Source organism: Grammomys surdaster, unplaced genomic scaffold (assembly GCF_004785775.1).
Source record: "Grammomys surdaster isolate TR1022 unplaced genomic scaffold, NIH_TR_1.0 164, whole genome shotgun sequence".
In the NCBI taxonomy this organism is placed as follows: domain Eukaryota; kingdom Metazoa; phylum Chordata; class Mammalia; order Rodentia; family Muridae; genus Grammomys; species Grammomys surdaster.
The window spans coordinates 2,748,093-2,760,630 of NW_021604612.1; the positions used below are offsets into that span (position 1 = coordinate 2,748,093).

At 50.4% G+C, this 12,538-nt stretch overlaps 1 protein-coding gene across 2 annotated transcripts in view; it reads left to right on the plus strand.

The window, feature by feature from the left end:
* The window catches only part of Ankrd13a (ankyrin repeat domain 13A), a 33,170-nt gene that overhangs the window by 7,900 nt on the left and 12,732 nt on the right, over positions 1-12,538 (plus strand). For both annotated transcript variants that reach the window (XM_028765380.1, XM_028765379.1), the window contains exons 2-6: positions 3,771-3,903; positions 4,579-4,703; positions 7,347-7,392; positions 9,336-9,479; positions 10,289-10,478. In XM_028765380.1, the coding sequence (XP_028621213.1) occupies positions 3,771-3,903; positions 4,579-4,703; positions 7,347-7,392; positions 9,336-9,479; positions 10,289-10,478 (638 nt within the window). The remainder of the gene's footprint in view (positions 1-3,770; positions 3,904-4,578; positions 4,704-7,346; positions 7,393-9,335; positions 9,480-10,288; positions 10,479-12,538) is intronic.

The following is a 12,538-nucleotide window of genomic DNA, read 5'->3' on the forward strand; positions in this document are numbered from 1 at the left end:
CTTAGCTTTTCCCTTCTCCCAGTCCCTTTGATCCGGGCACCTACTGTATGTTCTGTCTCAGTAAACCTGTCTGGTCTGGAAAGGCCACAGAAATAGACTCATGTAACATGGCCTTTTCCGTCCAGCATCCTGCTTTAGAGGCTGGTCTACACTGTGACATCCGTCTGTTCTCCATTTTTATGACTACATGGTATGTGTAGATAGACTGTATCTTGTCCGCATATAATATGGTCACTCTGTTTAGCTTTTTGAAGAATTTCTAGTTTTCAGAATAGTTACACTTTTCGTTTTGTTTTAAGACACAGCTTCTCTGTGCAGCCCTGGCTGTCCTGGAACTCACTGTGTAGCCCAGGCTGGCCTTAAACTCAGAGCTCTGCCCGCCTCTGCCTCCCGAGCGTCGGGACTAGTTATGGATTCCTTAGGGTTTGCTGTGTCTTTGATCCTGTAACACGTGAGCAGAGATGCTTTCATTTACGTGGAATCTGTGTCTTCCTGTCTGAGCGTGTGCCGTGTGACTGTAGATGCTCAGAAAGACCAGATACTCCGGAACTAGAGTTATAGGTGGTTGTGAGCTTCCCTGCGCGTGCTGGAAACCGAACCTGAGCCCTCTGCAGCAGCAGCAGCAGCAGCAGCGAGTTAGCTTGTCTCTCTGTATGGGGGCTCAGGAGGTCAGGCTTACGTGGGAACAGCTTCCACCCGCGGAGACGCCTCCTCCTCCGCATCCCGGTTCCCTCTTGACTTGAACAGCTCTTGGTCTTAATATCCCAGGCCCTTTTCTTGCCAGCGTACCGAGGCATCTGTGCGCGCAGTAAACGTGTTCGGGGCCTTCTGCTTCCACTGCTTAGAAAGTTCCTTATCTCCTCTCTCACCTTAATTCCCCCACCGTTTTCAAGTCACACTGTCACCTTAACCTAGGAGAAAGGAAGGCACAGCAAGCTCTGAAGAGTCCCCGGCAGCCGTGAAAACGTGATGCCTGTGTGTCTTTCTTTCCGTGGGTCAGAACAGAAGAAAGCTAACTACGTAGTGAGCTGGGGTTTCGTGTTTACATCAGTCTAAGAAGTGGTTGCCCGGGAGGCTGAGTGTTGGCTACAGCCTCAGTGGGTGCTTTTCTGTTTCTGGGTGTGGACTGAGTAGTTCCCTTCCTAAGGTAAATGCAGTAAATGCTGTGGAGACACTCTGGTGTGGCTCGCAGTGTGGTGTGGCTTGCAGTGAGTGTGGCTCGCAGTGTGCGGGTCCTGCGCCTCTCACTTAGACTGAGCTTGAGGACTTAATGTAACGGAGGGAGGGAAGGTAACATGCCTGCTAATTACTCCTTTACTGTTAGTGTCACCTGTGTTCCTAGTTCACAAGTTCAAAGCCCTGCTGCTTTCAGGAAACCAGTGGTTTAATGCACTTTAGAGACCAGGATGGCAGAAGCTAAGAAATAGAATAGTTAGAGACCGTATTGGTCCGTTTCAGTCTCTTTAGTGCAGTGTACCTGCCATACCCTTGAAGTCTGGGGAACCCTGGGAGGTGACGTGGGCCGTACATGGAGACATGATAGTATAGTGGTCTCCCCTATTCAAGACTTTCCTTTATGTCAACTCGACCCAACCTAGAATGAACTGGATTCTAGGGATTGTCTGCATTGGCCAGTGGGCGTGTCTGTAAAGGATTACCTTAACTGGTTTAGTTGATGTAGGGGAGACTCAGCCCACCACGGGTGGCTCCATTCCCTCTGAAGTGGGTTCTGAAATGCATTAAGAGTAGAGAAATCAAACTGAGAGCACGCGTGTACATGTCTTTCTCTGCTCTTAGCTGCGGATGTGACGTGACCAGCAGTCTCAAAACTCCCGCCTTTTGTGGTTTACCCAAAGCAACGGGTAGTACCCTGGAGTTGTGAGCCAAATAAACCTCCACCGTCGCCCAGCTGCTCGCTTATCGGGGTATTTTATCCCAGCAACAGAAACAAAACTAGAGCGTCACCCATGATCAGCCACAGCCTGCAGCTACCAAGTGGGAAGTTCCAAAGAGAACTCGTTCATTTCAGTTGCATGCTGCTCCGAGCAGGGTGGCGACATCCCTACCGACTTGCTCTGTCCTGCTGGTGACACTGTGTGCCGCTGTCCGTCAGTCACTGAGCAGCCGCTGTGTGTTATCAGATCCGCACACGGGGTGCACCACAGTATCTGTGCTCACATGATCTGAGTTTATCTCACGTCCCCCAAAGTACAAGATGGTATTGGCAACTGGGGTGTGCCCAAGGAGAAGCTAACGTTAGTCCTTCCAGTGCAAAGATGAAAAGGCTTAATTAATTAATTCTTTAGACAGAGTCTCACTATGTAGTCCTGGCTGGCCCGGAAATTGTCATGTAGATCAGGCCAGCCTTAAGCTCAGAGAGATTCATATGTCCCTGCCTTCAGGGTGCTGGGATTAAAGGTATGGGCCACCCTGCTGCTGGGTGACAATTCTTGATCTTACTTTATGAGTGTCTATGTAGGAAAAGGATGGTATATTTATGGGGTTCAGTACTTAGCTTCAGGGTCTCACAAGGACTCCTGAGACCTATCCCCTAGGGGAAGCGGGATACCCTATTTTAGCAGCAGGGAGAGTGCTGCGGCCTGGGATTGGCACGGGGACCTCACACTCAGCAAGCACACTGCTTCCTACATCTTTTCCTCGATAACAGTTCTTATCTGCGTTGTGCAATAGCTGTGATATAATTTTAGCAGAACGGGAGGTTGCATAACTGTCAGATCGTGGCCCGTTAACCCTCAGTCTGGCTCTGCTTCCTTCCTCAGCCCTGTGAGGCGATTGTTTGGAGACTCTGGTTTGTACCCAAACAACTCGAGTCTCAAGGCAAAGCATCTTTCTTTCCCGAGGACCAACTGGCGTTCAGAAAGACTCATTCATGTTCACCAAGTCCTTGGAAGAACATGCAGGCATCACTAGGGCACCGATACACCAGACATTGCCACTCGGCTCTGCAGAGCCAAGGGGGGAGACTCTGAGAACAAAATAAAGAGAGAGGACTGCAGGCCCAGTGCATGCTGGGAAATGTGTGTCCTCTCCAATTTCTGTACACTCGTGTCCACAGGCGTGTCTGACAGGTCTCACTCCCGGTCAGTCAGACCTGCAGCTGCCGTGTGCCGTGCTGCTGCTGGGCATTTGGAATTGAGCACAGGCATGTAGCAAGTCCAGTGGAGAATGCAGGCTTACCCTGGCCCAAGTTCCCTTCTGAGCCCTCAGTGTTGCCTACCAGCCATCCGTCCTTGCTGAGCTGAGCTTGAGAAGTCCCCAGCATCTGTGGCTTGGGGCAGCTGCATGAAGAAAGCTCCCAGCTGTTTCAGGCTTCATGTGAATGGTGTTGAGGGCTTACGGGTTTGCACTGGAGGCCATGAGGCCTGCAGTCTTACCCGTTTGTCAGGTGCATAACTTTATAGAAAAAAGGAACTCATTGTTTAAAAAAAATTAAAACGAAAAAGGAACTTGGGCACGGTGAGGGCGCACTCCTGAAATCCCAGCAGGTGGGGGAGGGGGTGGAGGCAGGAGGAGCTCGAAGCCAGTGTGGGCTATGTGAGAACCTGTCTGAAACCAAACCAAACCCCACCCAGCTCAGTGAGCATCTCCTTTGTCTCAGTCCCGTGTTCAAGTCTGGCCCGCACTCCCGTCCTGCGTCTGTTCCTGTGGCGTAGCCATAGGGTGTTGTGTTTTTCTGCACCTCCTAAGGGTTGGAAGTGCCCTTCCATGCTCTTAACATCCAGTGAGTGATGCCAGTGTTTGCTTCACAGAATGCAGAGGCCTTGGACCCACGGGGCCGGACGTTACTGCACCTTGCGGTTTCCCTGGGGCATTTGGAATCCGCTCGAGTCTTGCTGCGACATAAAGCAGACGTGACCAAAGAGAACGGCCAGGGATGGACAGGCAAGTATACTTGTCACCTGTGTCGCCTACACATTCATTTCAGGGTCTCTGGCTGAAGACGGGCGCGTCTCAGTGGTCATCTTCCTCAGTCAGCTGTGTCTCTCAGGGCAAGGGGCAGGAATGACAAGATGAAGGCAGGATGCTGGTCTCCCCGTCCCGAACCCTCAGTAAAGGGTAACTCATCTCCCAGAAGCGGTCCTTCCCAACACCTATGAGCAAGCCGCATTTATCCTGGGAGTATGGTCAGAACTCCACTAAGGCCAGTGATAGGGGGTGAAAGCAAAGATCTGAGCGCCCAATGTGCCCCTTCTGGTGAATTCTTGGTGTTCTGTTTGCACACCCTCTCACTGTTAGAGAACAGCAGTTTCATGTGGACCAGGCAAGGACTCTTGTGTGTGTAAGTCCTGCCTCCAGAACGACCTGTAGTCGAGGCGGTGTGAGTGCAGGAGGAGGCGTGATCAGGCCGGTATTCGTGCTGCGCTTTCTTTAGTGAAGTGAGAGTTGGCAGCAGATGTCATGGCCCTGTGCCATACACCCAGCCTCAGTTCTCTGCCTGTCTGAGGCGCGTACCGGTCTTTGAGCTACCCCCGAGCTACCCCGATGGCTTTTCATGTCGGAATGTGTCAGAGAGCATCAGGATGCTTTGTGATTGTGTTCTGCCCGTTTGTTCTCTAGTTTTACACGAAGCCGTGAGCACGGGCGATCCCGAGATGGTGCACACAGTCCTGCAACACCGAGACTACCACAATACATCCATGGCCCTGGAAGGTGTGCCCGAGCTGCTACACAAGATCCTTGAGGTAACCGTAAGACTGGCCATGCCAAACTCTGAGCCAGACACTGCCACAATCTCTGGAGACAGCTCCACGGCCTTGAGTGTCCGCCTTAAGTCTTCAGAATAGTGAATGTGGCACTTCGTTGCCAAATAGTGCCAACTTTCTCTTGTCTTGAAGTGTGGGGCCTCCTACAAGTTATGTCTCTGGGGCACGATGCTTGCCTTTCTCGGTGCCACTTTAAAATCCTAGCTGGAGGACAGTGGATGGCAAACACGATTTGCCTAGGGCCCTGTGTTCTTAGCAGAGCCCTGTGCTGAGGTGATCACACAGTAAGATGGGCCATTGTATTCTGTGATTTCTAATCCATTCCCCTAACTCATTTGCAGTGACTGGCTTTAGGGACATTATCTGTCTTGTGAATTGCAGTATGAGAGGTCTTTCTTTAAAAGCAGTGACTCTCCAGGCTCCTGGGTTGTTTGAGGTGATAGCTCTCTTCCATTTGAAGGGAAGACGGGTGACATGCCCTCGGCTCTGGTTCATCGATCTGGGGCTCCAGCTTAAGCCCAGAAGTGACTTTCCCAGAACAGCTTCTCAGCGATTAGCTAGTTAAGTCAGTATAGATAGAGGGAGGAACTTGGCCATAAGTAAAGCAGCGGGCGGCCAGTGTCTGAGCACTCTGGAACACCATGCGTGAGGCTTAGGGGGACTTCCTGTGAGGAGACTCATTTCCCAGGTAACCTCAGTGGACACAGGTAACCTCAGTGGAATGTTCCATGAAGTGTGAAGTAGTTAGATGCTAGTTACATGCGTTGTTTCAAAACATGCCTGGGGCTGGAGGGATGGTTCAGTGGTTAGAGCACTGGCTGCTCTCCCAGAGTCCTGAGTTCAATTCCCAGCAACCACATGGTGGCTCACAACCATCTGTAATGGGATCCGATGCCCTCTTCTGGTGTGTCTGAAGACAGAGACAGTGTACTCACAAACATAAAATAAATAAATAAATCTTAAAACAAACAAACAAAAAACATCCCTGTTGGCAGGTGTGCAGAGGTCACGTATGTGGCTCTGTGTCTCTCGTTGTGTCACCGCCAGTCGAGCCAGTCATTCGAGCTTTTTCTTTTCCCTCTGAGGCGGTGTCCCCCGTAGCTCAGGCTGCTCAGCCGAGGATGCTTTTGAGCTTCCTGTTCTCCCAGCTCCACCTCCCGAGGCCAGGTCACCAGGCCTGCCACCGGGCCTGCCGCATGCGGTGCTGGGATGGGATTCAGGGCTTCTGGCTTGCTGGGCAAGCTCCGTGTGCGCTGTGCCACGTCGCCAGCCTAAAGCCGTCTGTTTGACAAGGAAGAATTAGGATCCAATGTAAAGGATTTTAAAAAAACAACAACCACCTGTATTGATCCTTAGAAGCGAATTACACTGATTTGTATCCGAGGCATCAAGATTTAGACAATGCCTAGATCGTTACATTGTGGCACCAGAAGTGTTTCCTTAGAACATATGTTAGCATTCCTCCCTTACCAGCTATCCCCTGGAGGTTGAGTTTCCCGTTAGTAAAATCTTGGTTGGTTTCACACAGGGTAGATTTCCTTGCCTTCTGCCCTGTGCAGGGACAAAAACGAATGCAAACCTTTGGGGGTAATGAGGGAAAGGGAAACAATTCTCTATATAATCCCACCTCCCTCCCCACCACACCCCTCTCTCTCATAAGACAGGGTCTCACTATGAAGCCCCAGCTGTCCTGGAACTTACTGTAGATGAAGCTGGCCTCGAACTCACAGAGTGCTGAGATTGAAGCCATGCCACCCTGCACCCCACATGACTCTCTCTTTGGACAGTCAGTTGGCTTTCTTAAGTAGCTCTTCAAGGGCCTTGTGTAAGAGATTAATGAGAGACCAAAAAAAAGAAAAAAAAAAGTCCTAAAGGAGGATGTCGCGGTGGTGTGAAATTTCGGAAAGCCAAATTGTAAAAGTTGAAGAGGAATCTGGGAGGTCGGGTAAGCAGAGGGAGAATCCAGCTCCTGTGGAAGTGACGGCTAGCCTCCCGTGTCGTGTTCGTACGCTCGGCCAATAAGCGTGACACACAAACAGCCCTTCACAGTTATGTTCCCTACAGAAGACAGGAAGGTGACTTCCTTCTGTTGACCTTGGATATTACCCACATCGTATGGCAGCTTTAACACTCTTGATGCTCCGAGCCCAGAGACACCGTAAGGTCCCATTTCCAACCTGATGCTTGGAGCCCGGAGACCCCAATAAGGTCCCATTTCCAGCCCAGTCATTTTGCTGTTAACTGTTTTCCTTCTAAACATAATATACTTATTTGGAGTGCGTGGATGTGTGTTTATCACAGCCTAAAATGTGGGCATCAGAGGACATCTTGTGGGAATTGGTTCTCCCCTTCCACCGCGTGGGTCCTAGGGATCGAACTTGGGTTGTCGGGTCTGGCTGTTAACACCTTTGCCCACGGAACTATCTACCCATCCAGAAGTATTTTCACTGGGATAAATAACTAAGCCAATGTAAAAATATTTGTCTCAGTGTATCCATACCTTGATTCTTTGCATTTCTCGTCCCTCCTGGGATTGTTTAAGAGGCACATTAGCCGTGCAAGCCTTAGTTCTAAGGTCGTACCATGGGTCAGGCCCCTCCTAACCTTCTGTCTGCCCTCCAGGCCCCGGATTTCTACGTGCAGATGAAGTGGGAGTTCACCAGCTGGGGTGAGTGGCCGTGGGCCTAGGATTTCTTTGTTCCCAAATTCGCATGATCTCTTCATGGGTTTATTTTCCTTTGTAAAAGCTTCGTGTGCAGGGGCTGGGGGCGGGGCTTGCACGTGCGCATGCTGGTGTGGGTCTGTGATGACCCGCATCTCTGGTCTTTGTTTCTGAGTGTTGGGTTGGCCCTGAACATGCAGTAACAGCATACAGACACGTGTGTCTCCTCCTTGCCTCATGTATCCCAGACACCCACTTTGTTAGTTTGATTGCCTTTCGTTATTTTTAGGGGTGCGTGGGGTCAGAGTAGTATAGCCCTGCCTGGCTTTCTGCTCTGTGTAGCCCATTCTGGCCACAGTCAGTCCTCCCGCCCCTTGGCCTCTTGTGTAAGGACTACAGGTATGTGCCCACGCTTGCAGCTTCCTTAAGAAGCAGGGTCTCATTGTGGCCTCTGGGCCCCTGGGCTGAAAGGCCTTCCTGCCTCAACTCCCCTTGTAGCTAGGAAGCTAGGACCAGGCATGCACCGCTCCATCTGTCTGTCAGGCCGGCCTCCTGGTTCTCACTGCCTGTTTGCAAGGCAAACACTTAATGACTTAGCATGACTTAGCACGGTTTGATGCTCTTCCTGTGCTGTTTAGCTTGATTCTTTCAAACCTGTTGTTCTGGGGAAAAGAGACAAACAGTGGAATTGTTTTCTTTCTGTTTTTCTTTTCTTTTTGTTTTTTTTTTTTAATTTCATTTTCTACAAAATGCATGTCTTTCTCCAAAATACTCTGTAATTGATGATAGAAATTTTCACAGCTCAGCGAGCTAATAACACTTGGTCTTTATAGCTTTTCTGGTTTTGTTTTTTGTTTGTTTGTTTGTTTTTGGTTTTTTTGAGACAGAGTTTCTCTGTGTAGCCTTGGCTGTCCTAGAACTCACTCTGTAGACCAGGCTGGCCTCGAACTCAGAAATCCGCCTGCCTCTGCCTCCCAAGTGCTGGGATTAAAGGCGTGCGCCACCACTGCCCGGCTCTTTGTAGCTTTTCATCTCACTCTGATGTCCAGTTTTGATAAAGAACAGATTTATTTATTTATTTTAATTAGTACACTGTCGCTATCTTCAGACACACCAGAAGAGGGCATCGGATCTCATTACAGATGGTTGTGAGCCACCATGTGGTTGCTGGGAATTGAACTCAGGACCTCTGGAAGAGCAGCCGGTGCTCTGTAACCTCTGAGCCATCTCTCCAGCCCTCGATAAAGAGCAGATTTTAGACCCTTGATATATTTTGAGTGGCGGCTGTACTCGGGAGCTGTGACCACACGGCATTAGTAGACGTGGGATCTGAGAAGGCCAGGTGGACACATCCCCAGCCCTGGAGGGTCAGCTCAGGCCTTGGAAGACTGATGGGAAATCTGTATAGTGTCCGCTCTGGTGTGCTGGAGGAAGAGGCTGGGTTTTCTTTGTTTTTAATTATGTTTTTAATGTTAGGAATTGAGCCCCACTGAGCACACACTGTACTGCCAAGCTATAGCTCTCGCCTTCCTGTTGCTTGTCTGTCTGTCTGTCTGTCTGTAGTACCAAGATGGAACCAAGTGCATGTGAGTGACCTACCCCTGGGCTATGACTCTCCACTTAGAACACTGTTTAGTTTAAATTGGTCTTACTACCTGGTCTGGCTAGCCTCAAACTTGCTACTCGGCCCAGGTTGGCCTCAAAATAGAACTCCTTCCCCAGCCTCCCGGGGGTGCAGGCCTGCCCACCGTGCCCGGCTCCCACTTCTGTTGTCAGGATGAGGTCCTTTACGAGCATGAAGGGAGTGGTCCAGTTGTGTGCACCCCTGCAATCGCATCTTACCGACTCTGCCCTCTTTGCTGAAGTCAGAGCCCTGAGTTCCTGGCCCACAGGTTCCGCTGGGCCCTTGTGTTCTTCTCAGTCATGCGCCTGTCTCTCCTCCCCTCCAGTGCCTTTAGTGTCTAGAATCTGCCCGAATGACGTCTGTCGCATATGGAAAAGTGGCGCCAAGCTGCGCGTGGACATCACCTTGCTGGGCTTCGAAAACATGAGCTGGATAAGAGGGAGGCGGAGCTTCATCTTCAAGGGAGGAGGTGAGTGAGTGTAGGAATCCCTGCGTTGTTGTTACTGAGATAGGTCTCACTAGGTAGCCCTGGCCGGCCTGAACCTCTCCTTGTAGACCAGGCTAGCCTCTGCCTCCCGATGCTGAAGTTAAAGGTGTATGCTACCATGTCTAGTTGCATGGTAAATTTTTAACCAATAAAATGTATTTGTGTTTTATTCTTTATCTTCATTATTTTGGAGATTGGCTAGTTCCCTGCCCATCCATTACTTAACACCAGTTGTCTATTGTGTGAAACGCCACCTCCAGGGCTGGAGAGATGGCTTAGTGGTTAAGAGCACTGACTGCTCTTCCAGAGGTCCTGAGTTCAAATCCCAGCAACCACATGGTGGCTCACAACCATCTGTAATGAGATTTGATGCCCACTTCTGGTGTGTCTGAAGATAGCTACAGTGTATTCATATATAAAATAAATAAATCTTTAAAAAAAAAATGCCACCTTCTGTCCTGGGTTGCTCTGCGTTCCCTTCGTGATTGGGTGTGGTTCTGTGGTGAAGGGAGATCACCAGTGTACCCAGTAGACCATCTACACTAACGCTGTAGCAGTGGTGTGTAAAGGTCATAGGTGAAGTGTGCTGTCAATAAAGAAGGAATATTGGTTTTAAAATCTCCCATTTTTGGAAAGATGCACCGGGGTCTCTGGTGAGTTGTAGAGAGCTGGCCAGAGGAACTCTGTGTAAGTAGAGTCAGTCAGTAATCGGTAGCCTCTGCGGGGAGGCTTGGGGGGTGGGGGAGGGCTCCGTGCAGCGTGCTTCCTGACACTTGTGGTCTCCTTGACAGACAACTGGGCGGAGCTGATGGAGGTCAACCACGATGACCGCGTGGTCACCACTGAACACTTCGATCTTTCCCAAGAAATGGAGCGCCTCACCCTGGACCTGATGAAACCGAAGAGCAGGGAGGTGGAGAGGCGGCTCACAAGCCCAGTCATCAACACCAGCCTGGACACTAAGAATGTCGCCTTTGAGAGGTACGGATTAGACTCCAGTCTCCTGTAGTCTGGGGACTGCTTTCATGAATGGCGTGCTCGCAGTAATGGGAAGTTACGACTGATGGGGACTTTCCTAAGGCGGCGTAATGCTAGTTGGTTTTAAGAGTGATGTCTAGGGCTAGTCAAATCGGCATCCTGATTGATGTGCTGTGCGCATCGTCTCTGTAGCGTCGTAGCGCTGTGTCTTAAGTCCTGTCCCTGTATGCTTCCGTGGGCCCCTTCTTCTAGGCTCCCTGGATCTTTTTTTGTTTTGTTTTGGTAGTTTTAGATGCACAATGCTCCTTCATCCCAAAATGTGAAACTTTGAGTTTCTTTTCTTTTTTTTTTTGGTTTTTCAAGACAGGGTTTCTCTGTATAGCCCTGGCTGTCCTGGAACTCACTCTGTAGACCAGGCTGGCCTCAAACTCAGAAATCCTCCTGCCTCTGCCTCCCCAGTGCTAGGATTAAAGGCGTGCGCCACCACTGCCCGGCTAGAACTTTGAGTTCCTTGAAGCTAGAATTGACCAGAATTGTATTGACACTAGGCAGTCAAATTTATACTTACCATAATGTACTGTAGCCCCGACCCCACCTATGAGGGAACAGCGTAGAGAAGCATCTGGAGGCTGCTCAGTTCTTTCCAGGGCCTTTGAGGAGCTCTCTCCAGAGAGCTCTGTATCCCAATGAGACGCCGTCTGTAGCCGTCCACTGAGACAGCCATCCTATGGGTCGTGCTGGACAGGGCGGGCCACTTTGAGTACAAAGGAAACAGAACCTGTCATATCTCTCTGTGTGGAGCTCAATACGCTGAGGGAGTCTGCAGTATCCCTAGTGTTTGCCTACGATGTCACATCTGCCTAGCAATCAGTATAGCCTGAGCTAATCTGGACCTTGTTGCCGAATCCAGGCCTCCTTCTCTTCATGAACGTGCTAACTGATCTCTTTAGCATTGTTTTCACATTGTCAGTGAAGAAAACTCTGAGACATCTCTTTGGTCAAGTCTAAAACATAACTGCCCTTTTCCTTGTGTGTATTAAAGCCACAGAGACAGGCGCCTGACAGGGATTGGACATGCAGCCTGTGTCGTGTCTCGGGGCTGCTTCCGAAGCAGGAACTTCCAATGAAGGACGTCCTGTTGCCAGCCTCCTGGCTAGAGACACTGAGGCTTAGGGAGCAGCTGTGGGGGTCATGTGCAGGCTCTTGGCCTGATGTCCTTAGGTTTCAGCATGCGCCTCACAGGGAGGGCGGCCCCTCAGAGGCTCTAGACTAGAGGAGGCCACTGTCGCTGCCACAGCCCATCAGCCGAGAGGACAGCGGAGAGCAGCGTAAGTGACAGTGGTGGTGGCTGAGGTCCGACTCCACAGCCGTTTCCTTACCAGGAGGGAAAGCAGACGAGTAGGCTTGAGAGTGGAGCCCCTGAGACCTGTGACCCTACGCCGGGATTCGGCGCCGCTCATCCAGCGTTGTTAGAGCCATTGTTTGCTGTGAAGTGGAGCCTATCCAGGGTGTGTGGCAATTCCTGGCCTTAGTCCACCAAGTGCAGATGGGAAACTAGAGTGTGTCCCTGTGTACCGAGGACGAAGGTACATTGTGTATCCGAGTGGTCTCGGGGTTTTCAGACAGCTAGCTCAAGCTGGCTTTCCTGAAGCTGACAGGGGACTGAGGCGAGGGTGCTGAGAGACAGCTGGCTTTTTTGTTTTGTATTTAATGATGTCCATACGTGATCAGTGAATGCAGGCATAAGAAGAGATTGGAGCCGCTCCCGAGTGTGAGGTTTACTGACTCAAAGTCATAAGAACAACCATCCAATTGAGGCTCTCTCCGTGGTTCTTTGCCACGCTGCAAAGGACAATGGTTACTGTTGTCCTTTTCCTGTGCCTACACTAGGAATTTGATCCTTACAAAACTCCCTGATGAGTTTCGGGAGACAGTATGTACCTGGCCAAACTTTGGTTTTTTACTCTTTCCCTGTATGCTGTGCCATAGGGAAAACATCCCTGCCACTCCAGAGCCGCCTTTAAACTTCGTAGGACTGAGTCACAGTGCCTGCTACGAGGCCT